General features: G+C 43.2%; 3 protein-coding genes across 4 annotated transcripts; 2 read left to right on the top strand and 1 right to left on the bottom strand.

Moving 5' to 3' along the window:
- Window positions 1–230: 230 nt before the first annotated feature.
- Window positions 231–6,702, top strand: LOC147314060 (uncharacterized). The gene is made up of 6 exons (XM_086260834.1): window positions 231–421; window positions 2,602–2,642; window positions 2,749–2,818; window positions 2,932–2,997; window positions 3,129–4,177; window positions 4,924–6,702. Exons 1-6 carry the CDS (start codon window positions 376–378, stop codon window positions 4,990–4,992), a joined length of 1,341 nt encoding a protein of 446 aa, XP_086116960.1. The 5' UTR covers window positions 231–375; the 3' UTR covers window positions 4,993–6,702.
- LOC147314059 (inositol-tetrakisphosphate 1-kinase-like) lies at window positions 4,380–13,481 on the bottom strand. 2 transcript variants are annotated; one of them, XM_086260835.1, is made up of 10 exons: window positions 12,542–13,480; window positions 12,381–12,405; window positions 8,605–8,727; window positions 8,296–8,413; window positions 8,107–8,208; window positions 7,907–7,947; window positions 7,622–7,787; window positions 7,311–7,378; window positions 7,063–7,225; window positions 4,380–6,988 (listed from the first exon to the last, which is right to left on the bottom strand). In XM_086260835.1, the coding sequence occupies exons 1-10, from the start codon at window positions 12,673–12,675 to the stop codon at window positions 6,849–6,851; spliced, it is 1,080 nt and encodes a 359-aa protein (XP_086116961.1). In that variant the 5' UTR covers window positions 12,676–13,480; the 3' UTR covers window positions 4,380–6,848. The 2 variants fall into 2 exon arrangements, with proteins under 2 accessions (XP_086116961.1, XP_086116962.1); XM_086260836.1 differs by lacking the exons at window positions 7,622–7,787; window positions 7,907–7,947 and having other exon boundaries at window positions 12,542–13,481.
- On the top strand, window positions 12,648–24,596 carry LOC147314058 (proteasome subunit alpha type-6-like). Its single transcript, XM_086260839.1, has 7 exons — window positions 12,648–13,133; window positions 13,633–13,727; window positions 14,698–14,779; window positions 14,942–15,097; window positions 15,290–15,468; window positions 23,706–23,800; window positions 24,093–24,596. The coding sequence occupies exons 1-7, from the start codon at window positions 13,058–13,060 to the stop codon at window positions 24,148–24,150; spliced, it is 741 nt and encodes a 246-aa protein (XP_086116965.1). The 5' UTR covers window positions 12,648–13,057; the 3' UTR covers window positions 24,151–24,596.
- Window positions 24,597–26,351: the final 1,755 nt, after the last annotated feature.

Raw genomic sequence — 26,351 nt, 5'->3', positions numbered from 1 at the left:
AGAGGAGAGGAGGTGATGGAGCCTACAGGGAGCCTGCAATCAAAGTGTTATCCTAATAGTGTCATTGAAGAGCTTGTTGGCTGGGGTTTAAACAGAGCGCAGTTTAAGTTAATTTATTTTCACTTGACTCCAAGGAGAGCTGCATGCCCCTACTGCTATCAGAGTTGATGCGCAAATATTTTTTGCTAAGTACAGGACGTCAACCTGATTCTCTGGCACCGGTCTGGGCTTTAATCGGTCACCTGACACACACACACACACACACAGAGGACTGTGCTCCGCGGCTCGGCTCCACCTCGCTCGGCGGGTGTGTGAAGAAGATCCAGCCCGTTATTTCAAGGTTATCTCCTGCAGGAGCCTCACTTTCCGGATCCTATGGGAATTCTGATAACCGCGGTGTTTCTCTGGGCTGCCGTCGGAGGTAAGCATTCATCACATCCATTAAACACACACACTGTGTGCATGCAGGGCGCTTTTAGTGTGAAGTGGCGGCAAAAAATTGGCAAGCTAAGCCGAAGACGACCCAGTTCTTTACACGCTACTACCTCAGCTACTCTTTTTACCGCCATGGAGCCGGCTTTGTGATAGAAACACACACAATAAACGCGTTTTAGCGCTACTTTGTGGCGCAGACTGGCGCTTTATGCTAACCTAATGGCGGAATCCGCAGGGGTTTAAGACTAATAGGCTAAACAGGAGCGTTGTTACATAATTTGTTGTGCGCCCACCTTTGTGTTTGTGTGCCTGTGGGGCGATGCTGCTTCTGCCCGTAGACACATTTCACACACAGAGGAGTATTTCAGTGTTTAGGGATTCCCGGCTTTGTCCGCTACTAATCCAAATGGAAAAAGCTCCGCGCGCAGGTGAGCGGAACAGCGCACACGTGCGCGTGATGCTCAGCTGCACGCGCCAGCCGCTGCGAGAGCCAGCGTAATCAATTATAATCTGGGGGGAGTGTGCTTCACACACACACGCGCGTGTCTGCAGGGGCGCACAGCTCTGTCAGTAACCTATAGAGGATACTACAAGCTGTGGGTTAGAGTTGTGTCGCAGTGTGTGAGGGCAATAACCCCACCCTAACACTATACAACCAAATCTATTATTACATTAAAATGGATATAAAATACTGCATAATGCAACTGCCGCTCCACATCTGTCAAAGCCAACACTCCATATTGCGCATCCTTCAACCCCCCCCCCCATAATAAATGCACCTATTCCTGATGCAGACAGACATTTGGGGGCTTGTTGAGCAGCTCGTGTACTCCACTAATTTGACTTGGACACGTGATGTATTCATTTCTGAGCGGACAAGCCGAAATAAAGCCAGATCACGGTGATAATTATGGTGCTGGGGTGTCCCAGCTTGCACACACACACTTCGTCATCACATGGACATGCAGACTGTTAAAAGGCCAAACTGTAGGCAGCTCACGTGTCTGCGAGGGGGCACCAGTGGTATCAGCTGGTCCCGTATTGATCCTGCACTGATCGGGCTGCGAGCTGCGATCCCACAGAGCCCAGATAAAAGTCAGAGCTTTAATTTTCCTCAGTGTCTTTTATTATTTATAATTATTTGTGAATACATAACATTTGAAGTCATGTTTGATGAAGTGAACCTTTATGGAGTCTTTCAAACAAAACCGTTGTTGTTAGCTGATAGACACAATCAAAGTGAAGTGGTTTTAATAAATAAGCTGATGAGAAACACTAAGAAAACAAAACAACTGTTGATTTCCATTATGTGACTCAGAGATATATATATTTTTTGTAGATGTGAGTAATTCCTTAGAAACTTCCTTAGAGAAATTCTCCTTTGTGTATTTTGGGTGGCACTGTTAGTGTGGTATGCTTGGCAGTGGTGGTTTTGGAAGAAAAATGCACTTCATGCTAATAGAAGTACACGCTCATTAGGCATTTTAAGTCAGTCAAAAAATATTATGACAGTTAAAAACTTATTTATTTTTCCCTTTTTATGTCAGGGGCCCAGACTTGATGATATTTGCCTTTATTTATGCATGATTTTCTTCATAATTGTGATGGCAAAGTACCACTAAAAAAAACAAAAAACAATCTTGTAAAGTAAAGTTAACATGTGCGATGACATTTGTAAACAAAGAGTGAATAAAGCTGCTGGAACTGAGCAGCATCACGTCTCACACTTCAAACAGTCCTCGCTCCCGGCGCGCAATAATGAAGGAGAGGGTTGCAGGCTGCAGGATGAACATGGATTCTTGGTCCTCGCTAGATGCAGTGTATCACCGTGAGGAAAAGGCACCAGCAGAGCAGCTTAGTGTGCCTTTAATGACTGGCTGGCTTGTGTGGTATTGGTGACTGATTTAACCCGGGTGGGAAACGACTGCATCCTGGAGTGCGAGAGAGAAGGGGGGACTGGGAGTTAAGCACATTAACAAGGGAACAGCTCCACCTACGCTCGCACAGAGCAAACGGTTGGAAAGTAAACAAACTACTTCATCTGTGGTGCAAGGTTTCAGCTCCTTTTACTGATAGAAAACTGCTGATTACATTGATTTTTAGTCCAATTGTCCCTCCGTGCCTCACCGTGTTCACTCTGCGTCTCTGTCTGTGTTTGTGTTTCAGTGGGAAGCCGGCCAGTAATCTCACCCCTTAATGATGCAAAGGTGAGGAACAAGACTTTATTTTTGAATTTCATCCATCAGTCTGCTGCTTTTTAATTACTCAACTGTAAAATATGTGTGTGTGTGTGTGTGTGTATTGTACCATTAGGTTGAATGTATTATTCAGGAGACACTGAATGAAGATGGGTCACCGCACGATTGTGGCCCACAGCTAGCAGGTAGGTAACCAATTAGCTGTTCTTAAGAGATCAGATGGTGTCATGCAGGGTTTGGTGTGTGCGGTTTGATTGCACGGTGATTAGGCTCGCTTGTGTCTAATTGTTTTTTGCAGATGAACTTGATGAGGTGCACAGGCATCAGGGTCTTCTCAGGGAGCTGCAGAAACTGGCTGATGATGGTACACATAAATTCACACTGCCTCAGTCTGATGTTGTTTTTAAGATATTACTACTAAAAAACCCCCATAAAACATGGGCACTTATATTTGTTGTCTTTTTTTATGTCACACTGACTGTTTCCATTTTTCAGAGAGAGATAAGGAGCATGATGATGAACGTCAGCGGTACGAGTACAATCTGGCCAATGATGAGAAGGATGAGAATGACTTCGAGGAGACGGGCGAGGACGAGAGAGATCTGAGCAACCTCGCAAAGGAGACAGAGGGAGAGGAAGAAGACAAAACAGAGGATGATGACACCAAGGAGAAGGTGATGGAGGAGCCGCGCATTGAAGACAGAGAGAGGGATGACGAGGAGGAACGAGCCAAGGAGCTCGAGGGGTTGCTTGCCGAAGAGCTCGCCAAGAAAGGCAAGGAGGAGAGAAATGACGAAGAGCTCAAAGAGCTGCTGAAGGAGCTTAAAAAGAAGAGGTATGAGGTGGTGAAGGAGAGGGAGATCCAGAAAGGCGCTGGGACGGAGCACAAGGACAAGGTGGAGGACAAGAAGAAGGAGCAGCAGGACAAAGAAAAGAAGGAGGAAATGGTGGAGGACTTGGAGAAGCAGAGGCTCGAGGAGAGGAGGAAGAATGAGGTGGAACTGATGGTGGAGAAAGAGAAGGTGGAAAAAGAGTTGAAGGAGCTGCTCAAGGAGCAGGACAGCAAGGGCAAGCCAGAGCAGGAGAGGAAGAGAAAGGAGAAGCAAGAGGAGCTGGATGAACTCGTCAGGAAGATGAAACGGGTGCAGGAGGAGGAACAGCAGGAGGTGCAGGGCAGGGAGAAAGAGGAAGACGAGGACCAAAAGACGGGGGAAGAGAAGAAGGAGGACAGTGAGAAGAAGAAGGAGGAGGGCGAGGAAGGAGACAAAGAGCCCGACTCTGAGAAAACAGAGACTGGATTTAAGAAGGAAGAGGCAGCAAAGGAGGTGGAGGTGAAGGAGCCCCAGCAGAAGAGAGTAATGGAGAAAGCGAGCGATGAGGCTACACGGCAGTTTGAGCGGGAGCGGTACAAGGGTGAGGAGGAGGAGGATGGAAACGGGGAGGACGAGGAAGATGAGGATGAATATGTCAGGGAGGATGAGGAGGGGCAGCAGGAGGAGGAAGACAATGAGGGTGAAGAGGAGGATGAAGAAGATGAAGGAGAAGTAAGTTAGAACAATTAATGGGTACATTCAGGCTTAACTGCAGATTACAGTGTAATTATACTGTAGTTACTTGGTAGTTATTGGAACCCATAGAATCATGATATCATCCTTGGTGATGTAGTATTGTTAAAGGGACACCAAATAACGACATTTTATTAAATAAATTAAAATTCTCTGGGAATACCAGAACCAAAAGGGGTCATGTGACCTGGCAACCTTGATAATCTCATTTTTAATCACATAAATAAATAAATAACTGAAGTAAGATAACTTTTTTTAATTGGCTAAAACAAATACTGACAAAGTTTAAATCTGAGGACATTACATGCGGTTAAAAAAAGGTGATAAATCACAATGTATGTTACTGTAATATTCAGTATATCACAAAGTAAAAGATTTTACACTTTCAAAATCAAACATGAAGCATTAAGACCAATACGTCAGAGTGAAATGCAACTGAAATATATAAAATCAGTGGTTCATTTATTCAAACAATTAATCATTAAGGTAAATATGCTTGGTATATAGTCGGTGTATACAAGTCAATTTAATTTGACCAGACTCCATTAAATGGAACATTTATTATTGCATGTTTTGTTTTTTGTTTTTTGTTTTTTGGGGGGGGGTGTCTCTTGTTACATTGACAGTGGTTTGGGATAGTTGAAAAATATGCTTTCTCTTAGCTTGTCTGTTCAAATTACAAATGCACTGATTCCAGGCTTGTGCAACTGTTTTTTAATCTGCAGGAGCTGCTGGAGATTGAAGCAGAGCTGCGCAAAGTGGCTGCAGAGCTGAGGGAACTTCGCAGAGGATAAGATACCCATAACCCACACGCACAGCAGAATGACAAAACCCCTTTGTTGCATTCACAGTCACACATTCGGCTCACACAGTTTCCATTTAACAGCCTTCAAATCCCTTCAACACTCAGAGGAATCTGTAAATGGACATTAGTGCAAAGTGTACATACTGTTGGTTCATTTCTGCTTTTAGATTGCCTGGAGGGAAAAAGAATACTCTTTTTTTCTTCTCTTTTGGTCATTTGGATGTGTTTTTGTGTTGAAGAAAAAGACGTAGTTTTCCCAGAGAATCTGAAAGCTTGTGCTCATCACCGTTGCCCCTGTCTTCTCGAGTATCTGTAAATAACGTGCGTGAGGTAGACAGGCGATAGATGCAATAGCATTTCAGCACTTTCATTCAGATGTTAGTTTGATTGCAGATTGTCAGCCACGAAGAGTCATGATCATAGCAATCAGCGCTTCTTTTACTCTGAAGGTTTCATCTTTGATGGCGTGTTCTTGTTTCAGGAAAAAAAAAATACAGTTTCCCTATTATAAGTAGTTAGTGTATTTTAATATACAGTATATTTTGTGCAATAACTGATAACTGTGTGTACCCTGCTGTTCCGACTGTTAACGATACTGCTGATATTTGTACCCAGGAGGAAGTCGTTATCTCCTCTTAATTTCTTTGGCGACTTAAGTAGAAATGAAGATTGTTTGTTTCATTCGGCGCACGCACTGTTACAGCCAGACTGTTTGCGACGAACCGGGGTGACACGAGCGAAACACACACTTGCACGTACGTCACACTTTAAGTTTGTCTTTTGCCTGGTTGATCGTGTGGCAGAAGGAGGTGATGTACTTACAGCTTACAAGGTCTAAAAGTGTCACCTCAGGTTTCTCAGCCAGCTTTGCACTCTTATCTTAACAAGCCAAGGAGGAGCTGAAGGAAGGAGGAGAGGAAAAACTAAAGCCATTTGTTGTCTTTTTGGTAACAGTGACACCGACAATAACGTCGATAAATACTAGGTAGTGTTACATCCCAGTTTTAATGGCTGTCATGTCATTTGTGTAAATATCAGATATGTGGTCTGTAAGCCAAGGTCATGGGAAATATGAAGCAACACCGCCCCCAAGAGGACACTGGGCAGATATGCACTTAGTGCAGGATTAACAGGGTTGCTACTGGAGGCCCACTTAGTGCAATAACACAGTATAGACTAGAGCACACGCGAATGCAATAATTAGCCAAATACTGAATTATTTAATGTATTTTAATATGTAATCAAAGTGCATCATGTGGTACTCGTATACAAATATTTCTCTTTTTTCTACAAGGCCGAGATTTACGATACGTTTATGTATTTGAACACTGGCCGAGCCGACGGTCAACTTGTGTAAACACGTGGTAATAATACACGTTATGAATCAACACTGACGATGTTATAGCAATCTATTCCAAAGAGGAGATGCTTGTTCGCTCAAAGGTTAATCAACATGAATGTACTGTAGTTCCTTTTTCTATAGAAATACAAAATGAATCTCACAAACCAGCAGGATCACTGCAGGAAACGTCTGTGGGGAGGTGACGCGCTCAGCATAGAGGACATATGACACAATATGGAAAAAAGTGATTAAAAAAGGCATTTGTATTATTACTGGCCAATCAGAGTGCTATATTTTGTGCCTGCTGTATCTTCTTCTATGCTACCTGTCAATCAATAAACAGAAAAGTATACTCAAGTACTGTAGGTTGCCTTTTTTTTTTGCTTGTTTGTTGGCCTTAACAGAGCAGAGACAATTAGCAGGTCAAAGTAATTAGTGTGTTTTGAAGAGGATAAAGTTCGGGATCAAGTTTTGCTTATCCTTTTGATGAAACCAATCCGTGATCAACTCCTGGGGTGACAAACACCCACTGTTTCCTCAGAGGAACCACCTGTAGTGTGTGAACCAGCAGCGGCGTGTTTGTCCAACACTGACTGGATGTGGCTGAGCAGAGAGGAGAAAAACTGAGGCATGCCCTCGTAGCCTAGCAGAGAAAAGAGCGCATCAGAAAACGACAGTGTCTTCCTGTGTGTAAGTCACTGTGTACTCCGGCACTACCTGGGAAAATGTTGATGTCGATGACGGTGAGCGCGTGCGTTCCTATGTTGACGATGACATCCACGCCAAACAGGGCCATGCCGAGCTGAGCTCGGAGCTCCTTGATGAGGGCGGCCACAGCATCTGAGCTGGGAGAAGGCGGGTCCACCATATGTTCATCCACCTTAGAATATGAGACGTGGCATTTTATGGTGGACATGAGCAGCATTTGACCTGTTGCTTTAAACTAAGTCCGAAATATTACTCACAGACGTGAGATTAGAGTTCGACTCTGGTTTGGACACCTTTTGGCTGTTGAAGAAGATGGTCTTCCTGTCTGCAGGCAGGGAGAAAGAGAAACTGTTATACAGAAAGCAAAACTAGGTGATAACAGTGGCACATGAAAGTAAAAGTAGTAGAGAAAATGAAATGCTGGAACTCAAAAGGAAGGGACACAAAACGAAAGGAAAAGCAAGAAAGGTAAGGGCGATGCAAGTGAGTTAAAAAAAAAGTTAAAATATAAAGTTAAATGATAAAAGACGGGAAAGACGAAAGGAATATTGGCGGGGTGGAAACTGACCACAGGGGCCGGAGGGAAAGTTCTTGATAGAGGGTCTCTCTACGCAGCAGTGCTTGTCTCCTACCACAAACACTTTGTACAAAACGGCTCCGTGGTTCACAAAACTCTGAAGCACACAGGGGGGATGGATATCAGCCAGACTGGCTGCACTGAAGAGCAGACACATCTGCAGCATGGAGACCACATGAGATTAAGAAATGGAAACTTACAAGAATACATTTTACAGTTAGTAGTTAGTAGATATCAAGTGGGATTTTGCGAGGCAGGAAAAACCAAATCAGCTACCTCATGTGAATATGAGCCGTGTGCCACTCTGGTTTTACAAACTGAGGTGAGGAAAAGAGGAAGTGTTTGTGTGTTAGTATTTTATTTTTATAAAACTGAATTGCATGTTACCTCCAGGCTTCAGTCACACACACACATGCATGCATGCACACAAAGATAATAAGTAAGAAATGTGGAGGACAGACATTAAGTGAACTGACTGAGAGGAAATGTTAGGCCCTGTCTTATCACAGCCTGCTGAATGGATGACAGGTCACTGCCACTGTGGACCTCGAGGCATGGGGGACTGCAGATACGCCAGTCTGACAAACAAAGAAGAATGAGTAACTGTTAATATCTGCGATTGAGCTGTAAGTTGTGTTACCGTTGGGCTAAGAAGCTGCAGTCACCTCGGAGTGAACTGTTCAGTTGGCTCATTATCCGACCCGAGATAAAGCGGTCTAATAGTTTAGCCATGGCAGGCAGGGGATCCAGCAGCACTGTGTCAGGATGAGCTGAAACATAACTCTGTGGTGGGAAAGAGAGAGGAGTCACTAACTGCTCATTAATGAAAACGTCCAGCTGCACCATTATTATTAACACCCGAGATTAAAAGACTACATGCAGAGGGTACTGGAGTATCCTCTGTCAGCAGCCCCAGATGAACACACAGTTTACTGGACTTGCAACATGAATAGTTTAAATAGGTGCAGCATTACCTGAAAGTTATCAAGGAGCTGCTGTGATTGGCTATCGTGCTCAGCTTCCACAATTACGTCAGACAGCTTGTGAAGGATGATGTCAAAGGGTCCCTGAGGGCCCAGGGGCTGAGTGAGATCAATCTACAATAGAAAAAAAAATGTACAGGCTATGTTGATGAACTTCTTTTAATATAGAATTTTCTACTTTTTATTACAAGCTTCATTATCTTATTCTTTAATCCCAGTTTGGATTAGTGAGACAGACTCCCTCTCTACTTTTAGGACTAGACTTAAACTTTCCTTTTTCATGTAGTTAGGGCCGGATCGGGTGACCTTGAATCCTCCCTTTGTTACGCTGCAATACACCTAGGCTGCTAGGGGCTTCCCATGATGCACTGAGTGTTTCTTCTTCAGTCTCTATATATATTTATACACATTTATAAACTCTGTTTTTAATCATTAATTATTAAAATCTCTGTCTTCCTCCCCTCACCCCCAATTGGTCTCACAGATGGCTGCCCCTCCTTGAGACTGGATCTGCAGGAGGTATCTTCCTTTTGAAAGTCAAAGGAGCTTGCAAAGAAAAGCGTCTGGACTTCTTTAAGTTGCTTGAAGACGTTTCACCTCTCATCCGAGAAGCTTCTTCAGTTCTAATGTCAAATGGTGGAGAGTCCCAGATATAAACCTAGTGGGAGTATCCCCCCACAGAGGGACAAAAGGACCCCCTGATGATCCTCTAATCGCCTGAGCCAAGGTGGGAAACTGGGCGTGGGTCCCAATCAGCCAGAGTTTCGGGTGAGTTCATTGTGAAACCTGGCCCCACTTATCATGCGAATTCCTAAGATCAGATGGCCCAGGATGTGAGTGGGCGTTAAGGCGTCTGGGAAGGGATCTCAAAACTGGATTATAGATGGCAGAGAGTTGGTGTCATAAACCACCGCCTCTGTTCAAAGATGGTCGCTCACAGTGGACATAGATGATAGATGGCTTCTTTCACTCCTCTTTCAAACCATCTGTCCTCTCTGTCCAAAATGTGAACATTGACATCCTCGAAAGAGTGTCCTTTATCCTTAAGATGCAGATGGACTGCTGAGTCTTGTCCTGTGGAGGTGGCTCTTCTGTGTTGTGCCATGCACTTGTGAAGTGGCTGTTTGGTCTCTCCAATGTAGAGGTCTGAGCATTCCTCGCTGCACTGTACAGCATACACCACATTGTTAAGTTTGTGTCTTGGCATTTTGTCTTTCGGGTGAACCAGTTTCTGTCTGAGCGTGTTGCTGGGTCTGAAATACACCGGGATGTCATGCTTGGAGAAAACTCTCCTGAGTTTCTCTGATACACCGGCTACATAGGGGATGACAATGTTGTTGCGTCTGTCCTTCTTATCCTCCCTCGCTGGTGTCTGATCTTCTTTTCTGTGCCTCTTTGCTGACTTTAAAAACGCCCATTTAGGATAGCTGCAAGTTTTGAGTGCTTCCTTTACATGTGTGTGTTCCTTCTTTTTTCCTTCAAGCTCAGAGGGAACATGTTCTGCCCGGTGGTGTAGGGTCCTGATTACTCCTGATTTGGACCCACACCCAGTTTCACACCTTGGCTCAGGCGATTAGAGGATCATCGGGGGGTCCTTTTGTCCCTCTGTGGGGGTCACTCCCACTAGGTTTATATCTGGGACTCTCCACCATTTGACCTTAGAACTGAAGAAGCTTCTCGGATGAGAGGTGAAACGTCTTCAAGCAACTTAAAGAAGTCCAGACGCTTTTCTTTGCAAGCTCCTTTGACTACGATGACCTGGATGACTGAGAACCTTCACAGACATCTTCCTTTTGAAAGCGAGTTTTTTTCCCTCCCACTGCCAGCAAGTGTTTGCTCACAGGTCGTCATTAGACTGTTGGGATTTTCTCTGTATTACAGTAGGGTGTTTCCCTTACAATATACAGCACCTTGAGGAAACTTGCTGTGATTCGGTGCTATATAAATAAAAAAAATTTAATTGAACTGAACCCATTCGCACACATATCCATACCTTATAATGTTCACACACACTCCAATCAATGCACGAGGAGCAACTCAAGGTTCAGTATCTCGCTTGACATGCAGACTGGAGGAACTGGGGATCAAAGCACTAACTTTACAATTACCACATGACCCACCCACTAAACCTACAGACCCTGGCGCTCTCGGGCTGTCTCTAAACAACTGTGCTTATCTTTTAGGTCAAATCAGATTGGGTGTGCTCAGGGTGGTGCAGCTGTAAGCCATAATAGATGTAGCCAATCTATGCTGTAGGAGTTTAATATAGCTAAATTCTCATATTATCACTCATATTATCTTCATTTGTGCAGTCTTGAAGTGTAATAAATGTACAGTTGCAAATGGCAGTTTGTTTTAGCACATGTAGCTGATCACTGCACCAATTAAGGAGTGATCATCAAAAAATATAGAAAGTCAAATTTTCAAATGGCTGAGCAGGAAAAACACAGGTGTTACTGTTTGCATTGATAATATCCCCATTCTGTCTATAACAGTGATAAAACAAGAATAAAGCTAATTTGAATATCGCCTCCCAAAAAAGCGTGTGCTACAAGACATGATCAAATGAGTCTGTGTTATTACTTTAAGTTTGAAATCATTGCATATCCAACCGGTAGTCAGCAGCAAGGACAGCAGGGGTGTTTCTTTGAATTGTGGCCACTTTTCCTAGAAACCTTGGAAACCTATGACCAAGCGCCTTGTCATAGGGGAGTAATCTGACTGAAGGTGAATGTTCTTGTGATTTGGTGCCATATAAATAAAACCAAATAGAAAGTCAGCACTGTCTTTAAGCCTTATATGATTCGAGAAGAGAACAAAGAAAAAAAACAAAAGAGTTGACCTCTGGGGGTGACAGCTGTCTTGGCTTCAGGAGGGATCAGACGTTTTACAACCAAACCACAGAGCCAGTAGATAATTATGTACATTAGCAGGGCCTTGTCACCGGCACACCTACAGTCAATAGATTGCAACACAGTGACTCGTAATAACTTCCAGAAGCAAGGTCAACTTCATGACATCACACAGTATGTAAAAGGTTAAGACACCACATGAAATATATATAGACCTTGTTCACGCAGTTCTTTTGATTTTCTTTTGGTATTGCTTAATGCTTCGTTTTAAGCCACCAGCAAATCTTTCAGACAAGAAAAAAGAGTCACTTCCTGATCTCTGCTCCTGAAATCTAAATCACCATAAAACACACCCAGGTGGTTTTACACACCCATGCAGTAGTATATGAAGATATTTGCGTGCAGTTAAATGTCTGAACAGTTATGATCACGGATGGGTTGCAAGTTCACTACAAGCAGATTATAGCAGGTGGCCGCAGGTGGCTGCGATACTAACTGCTAATGTTGTGGCCGCAAGTATGTGACTATGAGCGCATAGTGTTCATAATCTAGTGTCACAGCTATCAAGCAAGTATGAAAACATCCATCTACCGTCACGCACTTACAAAGACATGGAATGTTAAGCATGTTCGCCCACACACACACAAACAAGAAAGTTTTTAGCCTTTACACTAAAAAAAATTAATAATTTTCCCCTAATTTAGGCTTTTACAATCATCTTACTCCTTGGAGTCTGACACAGCATCACTCACACACTGCCTTGTTCCACTCGTCTTAATTAAACTGTAATTATCAACACGAATACGTAACAAATAAAATAAACTGGCCAGTCTTCAGCCTCGCATTTCATGTGACTCGCCATTGTGATTTAAGATTTAACACACAGCCAAGATTTCATGGGCGAAAAGAACTCACCTTTACCACTTCCACTCCATGGTGTCTGTAGGAAAAAATATTAAAATGCTTATTGTCTATTGTTATGTTAGACATAATGAACAAGACTATGCTGACAAATCATTCAGTATAGAGAATTTTACAGTTGAATAGCCTCATAGTAAAACAATAAGTACACTTACGCACAGAACCGTATGAACGCGTCTAGGTTCATCCTCCTGCGCTTCTTGTCACTGAGCCAGCAGCCCACCCTGCGCTCTGACATCCGGACCCCTGCAGCCGAGGGACCGCACACGCGCACGGACAGACGATCCATTCATCCCTTCCCTCTGCCACTTCTGCTCGGGAGTGTCGAGTCCTCTCGCTCTTTTATGGGGACAGTCATGAGTCATGGTTGTCTGAGTCCGCACAGGAGGAGCGAGAGGGCCAGTTTAACTAGTAAAGTCTCTGACTTCCTCGTTGGCGCTGCCATCCAATTAAAGCGGCCGGGGCCGGTCATGGAGCCGCTCTGAGCGAAAAACTGAAAGAGAAAGTAAAAATCCTGTCGGGGAAGTTACTCCATTAGCCTGCTTTCACGGCAGTAGCACAGGCATGTCATTTCCTATTATCTGACTCTTGAAAAACACTCGAAGTATCGATTATTTGCGTGCTCATATAGACATATTGAGTAAAGTTCACCTGAGGTCACAAGGAGGAAGATGTCCCGAGGGTCCAACGCAGGTTTTGACCGACACATCACCATTTTTTCACCAGAGGGCCGCCTGTACCAAGTCGGTAAGGGACATTTTCTGTTGTGTGTTAGCTAACAGCAAACCCGGACCATGCCTAGTGTACAGTACAGTAGCACAGTCATTACCAGGTGTGAGCTACCTGCTGCTGCTAATCGAAACAACACTACAAGAACATGATGGAGCAAAAGTAGCTAGCTTCTTCTGGTTTCGGTGCGGAGTACGGTTAGCGTGCAAGTTGAACACGTACTAGTTGCTATACCTGTTTTTACTCAAGCTTGAATGTTTATAACCTAGTTAAATTGCAATATGAATAACTGCACACAGTTAGTAGTTAGTTTGAGTTAGTTTTATTCTTTATGTGTGCTTTTAGTGTTTGAAGTATCCCGAAAAGAGAAAAAAATAGTTCCTCTAAGTTGTTTTCCTAACTATCATGGGCTAACTCGGTGCCTTCCCCCTCATAAATTAAATAATCAGATTAAAAAAATAAAGGGGGAGGTTTATGTTGTTATTTTTTCTCATATGTGTCTTGTGCTGCGATGCAGAGTATGCCTTCAAAGCCATCTCTCAGGGCGGGTTGACCTCCGTTGGGATCCGGGGTAAGGACACCTCGGTGGTGGTCACACAAAAGAAAGTTCCGGTAAGACCTCAAACGCGTCTCACTAGTGATGATGCTGATGATGATGATGTGAGCTGAAGCCAAACAGTGAGGCCACTTATGACTCAAAGCATGTCAGCAAAAAGCTTGAATAAGATACCCTGTATATAACGCGATAGGGCCTCAAACACACCTTTGGCATGTTTTTTATTCTCCTATGTCAGCTTCATCATCTAGTCACTGCAGTTATGGATGTTATGGAGTGTGCACGGATCCAGATATGATCCAGGAGACCCATTCATTTATCCAATTTAGGGTTACAGGAGGGCTGGAACTATGATAGGGTGAAAGGCAGGGTCTTTCAGAGACCACAAAGGCCTTCTGGAGAAAGGTTTTAATGCCAGACAAGACAAATATTGAGCTATTTGGCCACAATGGCAAGAGGTATGTTAGAGGAGTAAAGCTGCGGCTTTCAAACCCAAGAGCACTCACTGTATAAGCTGTCAAGCATAGTAGTGGTCTTAAGTTGCCCTTGGGCTGTTTTGCTGTACCAGTGGTACTGGTACAAGATGTAGCAGTACCCAAAGAACCAACCTTAGCCCTGTTGAAAATTTGTGGACTATGCTTCAGATGTCATGATGTTCCTAAAAACCAAAATAAATGAACTCTACCAATTCGAGCAGAAGGACTGGTCATATATCCAGCCAGAATTATACTAGAACCTTTTTGATGGCTACCAAAAGTGTCCAGCTTGCTAAGGCACATTTAACCAATGATTAGTGGGGGTGTCTGTATATAATTGATCCCATGTATAAATATTTCATCCTATGTGAATTAGAGAAAAAGACCCTGGAAAAAGAACATCACAAAAAACAAAAGAAAAGGAAAAAGGAAATTATCAGAAGATCAAAGTGCTTAAAACCATCAGAGATGCATTTCATGAGTCTAAATTGTTACTTTGACAAAATACTGCAGTGTCTAGATTTATAAAGTTGGATCATTTTTCCTACAGGATAAGCTGCTGGACTCTTCCACTGTGACCAACATGTTCAAACTAACACCTCGCATTGGCTGCGTGATGACCGGGCACAATGGTATGTATACATCACTTAACAGCATGCATTTCATTATGATAATGTGTATGTTGTGCTGTCATAAATAATAATGAATAAATATGAGACGTGATGTATGTGTTGTTAAAGTGTTGATGTTCTTTTTGTGTGTAATTACACTCAAATCCTGTTGTTTCTGTGCAGCTGACAGTCGTTCCCAGGTTCACCGGGCCCGAGTGGAAGCTGGGGAATGGAAGTATAAATTTGGTTATGACATCACGGCAGACGTGTTGTGTCGCAGGTTGGCTGATATCTCTCAGGTGTACACGCAGAATGCTGAAATGAGACCTCTAGGCTGCTGTAAGTAGGCGCTTACGTGCATTTTCACATTTTATTTGCGTTAATATATAGATATAATTAATAGTTAAGACAGTTTAATTTAAGGGACACATTAATAACACATATAAGAGCTCATTAAAAACTGACTGCATGTGCACTGAATGTTCACAATCTGAAGGACGGCTGTCTTAAGTTGTCCCCGTGTGCTCCCAGGTATGATCATGGTGGCCATTGACCCCCAGCACGGTCCTGTCCTTTATAAATGCGACCCGGCAGGCTATTACTGTGGCTTCAGAGCCACGGCGGTTGGAGCCAAACAGACGGAGGCTAACAGCTACCTGGAGAAGAAGCTGAAGAAAAAGCCAGAACTCAACCATGACAGGACAGTGCAGGTAAAATGAAGCTTGATGAAAACACACTTTCTCTGAATTATTGATGCGATGCCTCCAATTTTAGTCGAAAAGGTGAGTTATGCAGTGGTGGTAAAAGCTGCTGGGTGGAATTGAAAGGATTGTCCTCCAACAGAAAGGCCAAGGTATACCAACAGTGTCCCTGAATAAAACACTGGATTCCTGTCTGTCGTTATACAGGATGTTTTTACATCCTGCAAAAGTCAAATCTGTGCCTTTATCACTGGTATAGTCACTGCCTTGAAATTATCTGCCTCACCTAGGATTAGCTCATCATACATTGTTGAATTTGTTTTTCCTATACCTGCTCATTCCCAGAATAGCAGCCTCTGATGCACTTGGCCTTTTACCTTTGTTAGAATATCAACATCTCAGTGGTTGTATGTCAGTGAAGGAGAGGGTGTTGCATGATTTCAGCATCTCTGATTGAGATATGATTTACAAGAGGATGACCTGTGAGCAAACAGGTCAATGTGACAATGAACCATAGCAGCCTGTCCTTATAACAGTTTCACATTGCCATTCATGTGACTCTGAACTTACCTCATAAAGTGTGACGTTTCCAGTAACATGAACCCTGCTTACATGTCTCAGGTCATCTCACCTGTAAAGAATCACTGATGCTGGCCTTACACCAAATAACTCTCAGGCAATATCAGTGTCGAAGACAAATGTCCCGTGTCACGACAAAATATTGGCAGTTTTCTGTCATCTCGATTGTCTCAGTCAAAGCTGCCTTAAGTTGGTGTTGTTGTCGTCTCCATATTCCATAGGAATCACCCACGTTTGATTCAGTTGTAAGTCTTTGGTCATGGCTCAGGCAAATCACTTTCATGAACATGGTTGACACCCAGTAGCTTCTCTTCCTCCGGTCTCATTCTCAGTGGCATCTTATGTATGCAGCACCTTCTGTTTAATGCTCAGTTGTCCAGCATTGTGTGATATTGTTAAAGGCAATTTGGTTCCTTGGAAATAATAACCCTGAAAAAAATTCCCAGTGTTTGCAAAATCTTACAATCTATGACTACAAACTTTCAGTCAAGACACAGCATCTCTAGATGCTTCAGAAGTGCTTTTAAAGTCTTCTAGTGTGTGGTTGGCATTATACATTTTGTGTGACGATCGCTAAAACTGCCTGCTGAGTTGTCTATGATGTATTTAACGACATACACTATATGGACAAAAGTGTTGGGCCGCACCTCTTAATCTTTGAATTCAAGTATTGCCAGTCCCATTGCCACATGTGTACAAAGTCATGCACCGAGCAATGCAGTCTGCCTTTACAATAGGGCTGCCACAAACGATTATTTTGAGAGTCGACTAGTCACCGTTATTTTTGCGATTAGTCGACTAATCAGATCATGCATCCATTGGACGTAAAACGTACAGCTTACTGCACCAGCAGCATCTGCTCTTATATAACTATCATTAGCTTACAGCTTGAAGTATTTAAGGTATGTGCTAACTAAAAATAAGGACAAGATGATAGTTTGTTAAATTTTAATGAAATCTGCAGGTTGTTTCAGTGAAGTTTAATAAACTCAGCCGTCTGCTCCTTGCTATCTAAAATATAACAGGACACTGGAGTATATTCTCCAGCATCTCACACTTCTGATAATCAGTTGTCTGCTTGACGTTTATTCAGCTGTGTAAAAACTTTATTTCTCAGCCAAACCGATTTACTCAGGAACAAATAAAATACTAAAAAAGCCAAAGAATAACATTTTTAAGTTATCTAAGTGACTTATATTACATGTTTAACCTGCGTAGCGAAAGACTGCGGTGGGTTTGAAAACGATTTGCCGGGAGTCCGGTGTTCTCACGGGCTCTAGTGAGCCTAGCCCCCGGCTAGCTATCGAGCTAGTGGGTAACAGACGTCTCCGAAAACGTCAGAGCGCTTTTGAAAATATGTGGTGTCTTGATAAACTGAGCAGATATTTGAGGTTTACACAGCTACATTCAGCCTGAAAATATGTTAAACTTTTTTTTTGTGACCCAAAAAGAATAATAAGAGTAATACTAGAAAGCGAAAATTTCTGAAGAAATTTTAAGTGTGCCTATGCCGCCGCTAATCAGTATAGTTTGCCATTCAAACGGCTACAGAGAGCAAAACTCAGCAGAGCAGCCATTCTCCACCATTAACTATGGTAAAACCAAACACCGCTCGCGCCTCACAGATGACAGCTTACAGTTTTGTGTAAAGATGAGGTGACTTCGTACAGCCCCAATTTGTAGACGCTGTGCGCAGAGGTTCATAAGCAGACCCGACAATGTTTGCATGAACACACTTTGAAGCATTACGTTATGGACCACTTTTCACACATAGTTGCTGTACCCACACAGCCGGCTGTAGCTTTTCATCTCACAGCCCGACACATACAAAAAAAAAAAAAAAAAAAAAAAAAAAGCAGAGAGAGCACAGACTTTACACCTGAGAGGCGTGATTGCAGATATCGCAGAGGTGGGTCCACCTCCCCTGCAGCGGCACTGCAGACCACGCCCTGCCACACACATCAAACACGTAAAATAAATATTTATGCACTTTTCATTCACTTTTTGTTTTTTGTTATTTTTACACAGTGTTCTGAATGATTAACAATGGTCTACAGCCAATCTTGTGTATTATTATACAAACTTTGGTTGTAAGATTCAGATAACTATTTAATAAAAGCTAAATATTTTATGTGAGAGTAAGAAAGAAAAGTATATCTTTGTCTCATACTCTCATCAGACAATACATGAACCTCTCAATAAACAAAATATATGCTCGGCTTAAATGACAAACCGCTATTTTACACAGTGGAACACTTATTTTTAAACAAAACCAATGCAGTTCGCCACTGACAGTGCTTACCTTTGCACATCACAGTAAACACTGAACCAAGATGGCGCCCACGCGAACGAGAAATCTGAACTACGGTGTCCTGCAGAGGACAAATGGTCAAAATTGCTAAAATTTACAACATATATGCAGCTCAACAGCGACACCTTGTGACTTATTCCAGTCACTACCTTACATATACATAACGTCTTACCTGACATTCAGTTCACCGGACACTCATACTGAATCACCAGCCCATATAAATGAAAAATAAGTCCAGCAGCCAACCAAGAGTCATCACGAAAGACTAGGGGTGACACGACAGCGTGAGCGGGCCTGGGTGTCAGCCAGCCCGACCTGGGTGGCAGCCAAGCCGCGCTAGCCAGCTAGCCGCCATGCGGCGGTGAAACGAGAGCGTGAGCCGGCCTGGGTATCAGTCAGCCCGGCCTAGGTGTCAGCCAAGCCGCCCTAGCCAGCTAGCTGCCATGCGGCGCTAGCAGTAACATCGTGAGAGATATGGGACTTCTTGATAAAATATGGGACTTCTTGATAAAACGAGCAGATATTTGAAGTTTACACCCCTACATTCTCGCCTGAAAATAGGGGAGGCTGTCATAAAGTTCAAAATCAGTAACTTAGCGCACACAGCTGTATAGAAACTCCGTCGTGCTAGCTAGCACGCAGTACAGTTATTGTAACTGTCAGCACAACGAAAATAAACTACACCTAAACTCGGTTTATATCTGACCCAAATAGAGTGCAGTTAATAACGTCTTACCTGAAATTCATTTCACCAGCCGCCTGCTTCTCCTGCATTGGGTTTCCCTTATCCACGATTGAGCTCCGCGTTAGCCACCACCGGTCGATCGGTGTTTCTTTCCCCGCATACGAGGGGAAGAGACATATACCGGTGGCTAACGCGGAGCTAGCCACTCAGTTATTTTTTCCACATCGACCAGCATCATCGGCCCATATAAACGAAAAATAAGTCCAGCTAAGACAAAGACTGTTTGCGGAGCGATCGGGGGTGAAAGGAGTTAGAGACGCCTCACTGAAAGCCAAGCCTGGGTGCTTTTGAGCGAAGCCGAGCTAGCTAGCCGGCTGGCCAAACTAGCTAGCCGGCTAGCAGCAACATCGTGAGAAATCTGTTGCTAATATGGGATGTTTTGACAAAACGAGCAGATATTTGACGTTTACACACCTACATTCTCACCTGAAAACCGGTCGATCGGCGGCCGCCTCACATGTTTCTTTCCCCACATATGAGGGGAAAGAGACACATACCGGTGGCTAGCTAGCTCCGCGTTAGCCACCACCAAACAACTCAGTTAGTTTTTCCTCATCGACCAGCATCATCGGCCCATATAAACGAAAAATAAGTCCAGTGTGAAACAGTCGCTTGGCGAGCGATCGGGTGGTTTAGCGAGTGTCAGCCTCTTAAGTTTAAGACAAGCCCGGCTGCTTTTTAAGCGACGCGGCGCTAGCTACCCAGCTAGCGTCAGTACACAGGAACTACTTCCGGTAGTTATACAAAATAAAAGCGTCCACAGGGACACAGCGGCCGCCTCGCATTACTCCCGACATACCACTAGAGTGAGCCAGCACACCACAAATGAAGTTTTCTTGTTCTCCATTCATTTCAATGGGAAAAACCTTGCATTAAAATATTCATATTTAAAAAACTATAGAAGTAATAAACACCAAAAGTCATAGCAACTCATTCCAGCTCCAGCCGCACACAATGATATATCATATGTGAACCTTGTCTCAAAACTGTGGGGCGAGTTAAGGTCCAAAATTTCAGGCGGAAAAAGAATAATAATAATAACTAGAAAGCGAAAATTTCTGAAGAAATTTTAAGTGTGCCTATGCCACCGCTAATCAGTATAGTTTGCCATTCAAACGGCTACAGAGAGCAAAACTCACCGGAGCAGCCATTCTCCACCATGAACTATGGTAAAACCAAACACCGCTCGCGCCTCACAGATGACAGCTTACAGTTTTGTGTAAAGATGAGGTGACTTCGTACAGCCCCAATTTGTAGACGCTGTGCGCAGAGGTTCATAAGCAGACCCGACAATGTTTGCATGAACACACTTTGAAGCATTACGTTATGGACCACTTTTCACACATAGTTGCTGTACCCACACAGCCGGCTGTAGCTTTTCATCTCATAGCCCGACACATACACCAAAAAAAAAAAAGCAGAGAGCACAGACTTTACACCTGAGAGGCGTGATTGCAGATGCCGCTGAGGTGGGTCCACCTCCCCTGCAGCGGCACTGCAGACCACGCCCTGCCACACACATCAAACACGTAAAATAAATATTTATGCACTTTTCATTCACTTTTTGTTTTTTGTTATTTTTACACAGTGTTCTGAATGATTAACAATGGTCTACAGCCAATCTTGTGTATTATTATACAAACTTTGGTTGTAAGATTCAGATAACTATTTAATAAAAGCTAAATATTTTATATGAGAGTAAGAAAGAAAAGTATATCTTTGTCTCATACTCTCATCAGACAATACATGAACCTCTCAATAAACAAAATATTTGCTCGGCTTAAATGACAAACCGCTATTTTACACAGTGGAACACTTATTTTTAAACAAAACCAATGCAGTTCGCCACTGACAGTGCTTACCTTTGCACATCACAGTAAACACTGAACCAAGATGGCGCCCACGCGAACGTGAAATCTGAACTACGGTGTCCTGCAGAGGACAAATGGTCAAAATTGCTAAAATTTACAACATATATGCAGCTCAACAGCGACACCTTGTGACTTATTCCAGTCACTACCTTACATATACATAACGTCTTACCTGACATTCAGTTCACCGGACACTCATACTGAATCACCAGCCCATATAAATGAAAAATAAGTCCAGCAGCCAACCAAGAGTCATCACGAAAGACTAGGGGTGACACGACAGCGTGAGCGGGCCTGGGTGTCAGCCAGCCCAGCCTGGGTGGCAGCCAGCCCGACCTGGGTGGCAGCCAAGCCGCGCTAGCCAGCTAGCCGCCATGCGGCGGTGAAACGAGAGCGTGAGCCGGCCTGGGTATCAGTCAGCCCGGCCTAGGTGTCAGCCAAGCCGCCCTAGCCAGCTAGCTGCCATGCGGCGCTAGCAGTAACATCGTGAGAGATATGGGACTTCTTGATAAAATATGGGACTTCTTGATAAAACGAGCAGATATTTGAAGTTTACACCCCTACATTCTCGCCTGAAAATAGGGGAGGCTGTCATAAAGTTCAAAATCAGTAACTTAGCGCACACAGCTGTATAGAAACTCCGTCGTGCTAGCTAGCACGCAGTACAGTTATTGTAACTGTCAGCACAACGAAAATAAACTACACCTAAACTCGGTTTATATCTGACCCAAATAGAGTGCAGTTAATAACGTCTTACCTGAAATTCAGTTCACCAGCCGCCTGCTTCTCCTGCATTGGGTTTCCCTTATCCACGATTGAGCTCCGCGTTAGCCACCACCGGTCGATCGGTGTTTCTTTCCCCGCATACGAGGGGAAGAGACATATACCGGTGGCTAACGCGGAGCTAGCTAGCCACCGGTATATGAACAACTCAGTTATTTTTTCCACATCGACCAGCATCATCGGCCCATATAAACGAAAAATAAGTCCAGCTAAGACAAAGACTGTTTGCGGAGCGATCGGGGGTGAAAGGAGTTAGAGACGCCTCACTGAAAGCCAAGCCTGGGTGCTTTTGAGCGAAGCGGCGCTAGCTAGCCGAGCTAGCTAGCCGGCTAGCAGCAACATCGTGAGAAATCTGTTGCTAATATGGGATGTTTTGACAAAACGAGCAGATATTTGACGTTTACACACCTACATTCTCACCTGAAAACCGGTCGATCGGCGGCCGCCTCACATGTTTCTTTCCCCACATATGAGGGGAAAGAGACACATACCGGTGGCTAGCTAGCTCCGCGTTAGCCACCACCAAACAACTCAGTTTTTCCTCATCGACCAGCATCATCGGCCCATATAAACGAAAAATAAGTCCAGTGTGAAACAGTCGCTTGGCGAGCGACCGGGTGGTTTAGCGAGTGTCAGCCTCTTAAGTTTAAGACAAGCCCGGCTGCTTTTTAAGCGACGCGGCGCTAGCTACCCAGCTAGCGTCAGTACACAGGAACTACTTCCGGTAGTTATACAAAATAAAAGCGTCCACAGGGACACAGCGGCCGCCTCGCATTACTCCCGACATACCACTAGAGTGAGCCAGCACACCACAAATGAAGTTTTCTTGTTCTCCATTCATTTCAATGGGAAAAAACTTGCATTAAAATATTCATATTTAAAAAACTATAGAAGTAATAAACACCAAAAGTCATAGCAACTCATTCCAGCTCCAGCCGCACACAATGATATATCATATGTGAACCTTGTCTCAAAACTGTGGGGCGAGTTAAGGTCCAAAATTTCAGGCGGAAAAAGAATAATAATAATAATAATAATAATAATAAATCCGAGCAATAGTAATAAGTGTGCCTTCGCATAGGCACACTTAATAATAATAATAATAATAATAAATCCGAGCAATAGTAATAAGTGTGCCTTCGCATAGGCACACTTAATTAAAACTAACTAGCTGCCGCCATTGTTGGAAACTGAGCTGGGCTGCGCTATGAATTCTGGGACAGAGCTTCTTCTTCTTCGGGGTGTAACGGCAGCTGGCATCCTTGTACATGCAGTGCTGCCATCTTCTGTTTCAGTCCGTTATTACACTCAGCGCACCAGCTGTCTCAGTAACTGCAGAGGTTCAAACCTTCTCTAACATTAACGTCAACAGAAGAGTGTGCACTGGGAGCTTCACGGCCTGGGTTCTCTGTGACCAACAGGATTCTGTAGGTATAATGTGTAGGCCTGTGCTTTAGTCCATATATTGTATCTTTTGCAGTGTAAACCCTAATGTGTCCTGATGTGTCCCTTGAAAAATGAGCCATGAGGGCAGATGTGGTGGTACTTTTTCTTTTGTCCTGTTCCCTTTTTGTTCAGCCAGTGTCAACATTTAGAGGGGTTTAAACGTCAAATCTGACTTGGCCTTTAAAAACCTGAATACTAGTGGTCACCTGAGCACACTATAGAAGCAGGTGATGTTGGAGTCAGGCCAGTTAACCAAGTGTAAACTGAACCAAGCCTGAAAATCGCCCAATGCCAGAGAATCAACCAGCATTCCTCAAAACTATTAAAACCTTTTGAATGACTTGCAATACAACCTGTGTTGTAGGAAAACGCACCTGAAACAACATTTTCCTTTCGGCTTTCTCTCCTCTGTGCACCTTGTTAGTCTGTGAAGTTGTACTCTGCTTTCGCTCTGACCGAAAATCCTCTTTAATGTTCTGACTGAAGGATTTTTTCTTTCCTGTCTTTCCAGTTGGCCATTTCCTGTCTGTCCTCTGTCCTGTCAGTGGACTTCAAGGCCAGTGAGCTGGAGATCGGCATAGTGACCAAAGACAAACCTAAGTTCAGGTAACTTCATTCACACACTGGTTTCACCACATGGGTCATGACTGAGGTTCTGCTCTAGATTTTTACCCTGAAAGAAACGTGGCATTGTTTATTATTTTAGGTGCTTTTATTGCAAATACGAGTTTACTTTTTTGTTTTGGTTCATTCCGTTTATATTGTTTGTCAGATGCTTTTTATTTTTTTGTCAGTCTGGTAATTATACAGGATTTGAATCTCTCTGTTTTGAAGGACTTAACATGGCCATGTCTGACTTCTGTTCTTCCACTTTTCCTCCCTCCTCTCCTTCTGGCAGGACACTCGCTGAAGAAGAAATTGAAACCCACTTGGTTGCCATAGCAGAGCGGGAGTAGAGACACCCTTGCAAACATCGGTCTGTGATTTATCATAGTCTGCTATAGTCGGTGTGCTTGATTTAGTCTAATTTACCAATGCTGTTCCACTGTACACAGTCGGTCACCTGCATATCCAGACAGATTAATCAAGCGCACCTGATGAAGAAACTGTGCTAAAAAGGATCGATACATGTTTGATTCATAGTGATAGGACACATATCTCCAGTGGGCTTTTTTAAAACAGTTCTGTATAGAGTAGTAATGCCATTTTTAAATTTTGATCTTGCACCTAAAGCGACTAGCTAAACTTTTGTTGGATGCTGGTTTGTGCATAATATTTATCATACAGCATTTTTAGGACTGTATGTTTATAACAACACTCTCCAAAGATCATAATAAAACTGTCCCTGGGAGTCATACTTAATGCTTTTTAAGCAACTCACAATAAAACTGAATGCAAAGAAGACTGAGCAATGTCGTGTGTTGGTTTAACGTGAACGGATTAAGGATAAGGATACGTATTCATGAGCAAGAACTAAGGATCCAGGATTTAGACGGGGTAGACTAATGAGGCCATTAGAAACATTCATGTGTTCATTTATGTTAGCTGCAGCTAAAGCAGATTTAATTTTAAAAAGCAATCACAGTTTATGAGGCTCTTGTGTTGAAATGTATGTGGCTTCTCTGCCTGTTATTCACTGTTGAATGTCCTGCGTTTCTTCTTGTGACCACTAGATGGCAGTGGTGTGCCTGCTTCCAGCCTCTGAGTATTTCATAACAGAATTTGTTCTTCTTTGTACTTTTCTATTTACAGAAATCTATTTTGACTCTTGTAAACTATTACGCTTCCAAGTCTTTGCGTGTCTGTATGTGTGTCACACTGCCAATCGTGCATTTCCACTTTGTTATTTGTCCCTTGTTGTGTGTCTTGCCAGTCCACCAGAAAGACACACTGTGACCCACCATTTACAAAATGTCACCTGGCAGTCTGAAAGGATAAGTGTTTCTCAGCCACGCACGCACATATTCACTCTTAAAATGAACACGTACAATGACAGAGAACAGCAGCGTGTTTATGCTTTTACTTTATTATTAGAAGCAGATTACATGAATATCCTGTTAGTTTACAGAAGTTAAACTGTGATCCTACATTATTAATAATGCTGATTCTCTCATTGACAACAATATTTATTACTTACCTGCCAAGTAGTTTCACAGTATTCACTGCCCTGAAATTGTCTTAAACAAATACTGTACCGTTGCAATATCTCTATGGTAGCCATGTGATGTTACACATCATACACGTGTTTGTTCTGCACCAGTTTCCAGTAGTTTGTGTTTCATCTTGTTTGTTGTTTATGAGCTCTCTTTGCTCCTCGGTGCTGTCCTGTTTCCTTACCACCCCCAGCTGCCCCACAGCCTGCTGAGGTCTCTTCTTTCCCACAGTCACCAAGTGGTCTGGGGGTTGTTCCATTCATTAGAATTTACATCTGATATTTCAGGGTCTTTACCTTACAGTGTAAAGCTCATAGAGATAACTGCTGTTGTGAACTGGTGCTATGTAATGTAACTTTACTAATGCCCATCCAATAATACATTTTAAAGTTAAGATTAATACTTTAAGGTCATTTGAAAGCTTACAGGACTGAGAAGAAGGATATTTAAAGACTAGATTCTCAATTTGTTTGCAGACACATTAAGGATTTAGACTGAGAGCATCAAAAAGCCCTGCTAGTCTTGTTAAAGCTCCTAGTGGTTGGAGCACGGTCCTAAGTTGCATTGATAGGCTTTAAGTGTCTCGCCTTCAATTACTTTATGGGAGCAAGCGTTGGCACATAAACTCTTATGGCCTGTTTTAACCCCATGCCAACAGGATGGGAACAGTGCTGCAGTGTAGCATTAAGATTATATATATATATATATATATATATATATATATATATATATGTGTGTGTGTGTGTGTGTGTGTGTGTGTGTGTGTGTGTGTAAATCTTTCAGTTTAGCATTTTAACCGGTAAAACCAGCTGGCTCTTCAACCCCCATTGCTGCATTGCATGCACAGGAACCTGGAAAAACACAGAACACAAAGAACGCTGTCAGCACTGGCAGGTTCATAGTTTACATAAATGCAGACAGACATGAAAAAGTCTCCACCAATAAAAGTGTTGAACTCGTAGATATGCTAGCTATACTTAGTGGATCCACACCGCAAAAGTAGT

This window comes from Aulonocara sp. 'chitande type north' Nkhata Bay, linkage group LG14 (genome assembly GCF_057382095.1).
Source record: "Aulonocara sp. 'chitande type north' Nkhata Bay isolate Kocher_YH1m ecotype deep benthic linkage group LG14, A_spYH_male_GT1.1, whole genome shotgun sequence".
In the NCBI taxonomy this organism is placed as follows: domain Eukaryota; kingdom Metazoa; phylum Chordata; class Actinopteri; order Cichliformes; family Cichlidae; genus Aulonocara; species Aulonocara sp. 'chitande type north' Nkhata Bay.
This window is presented reverse-complemented; position numbering and strand designations above follow the sequence as displayed.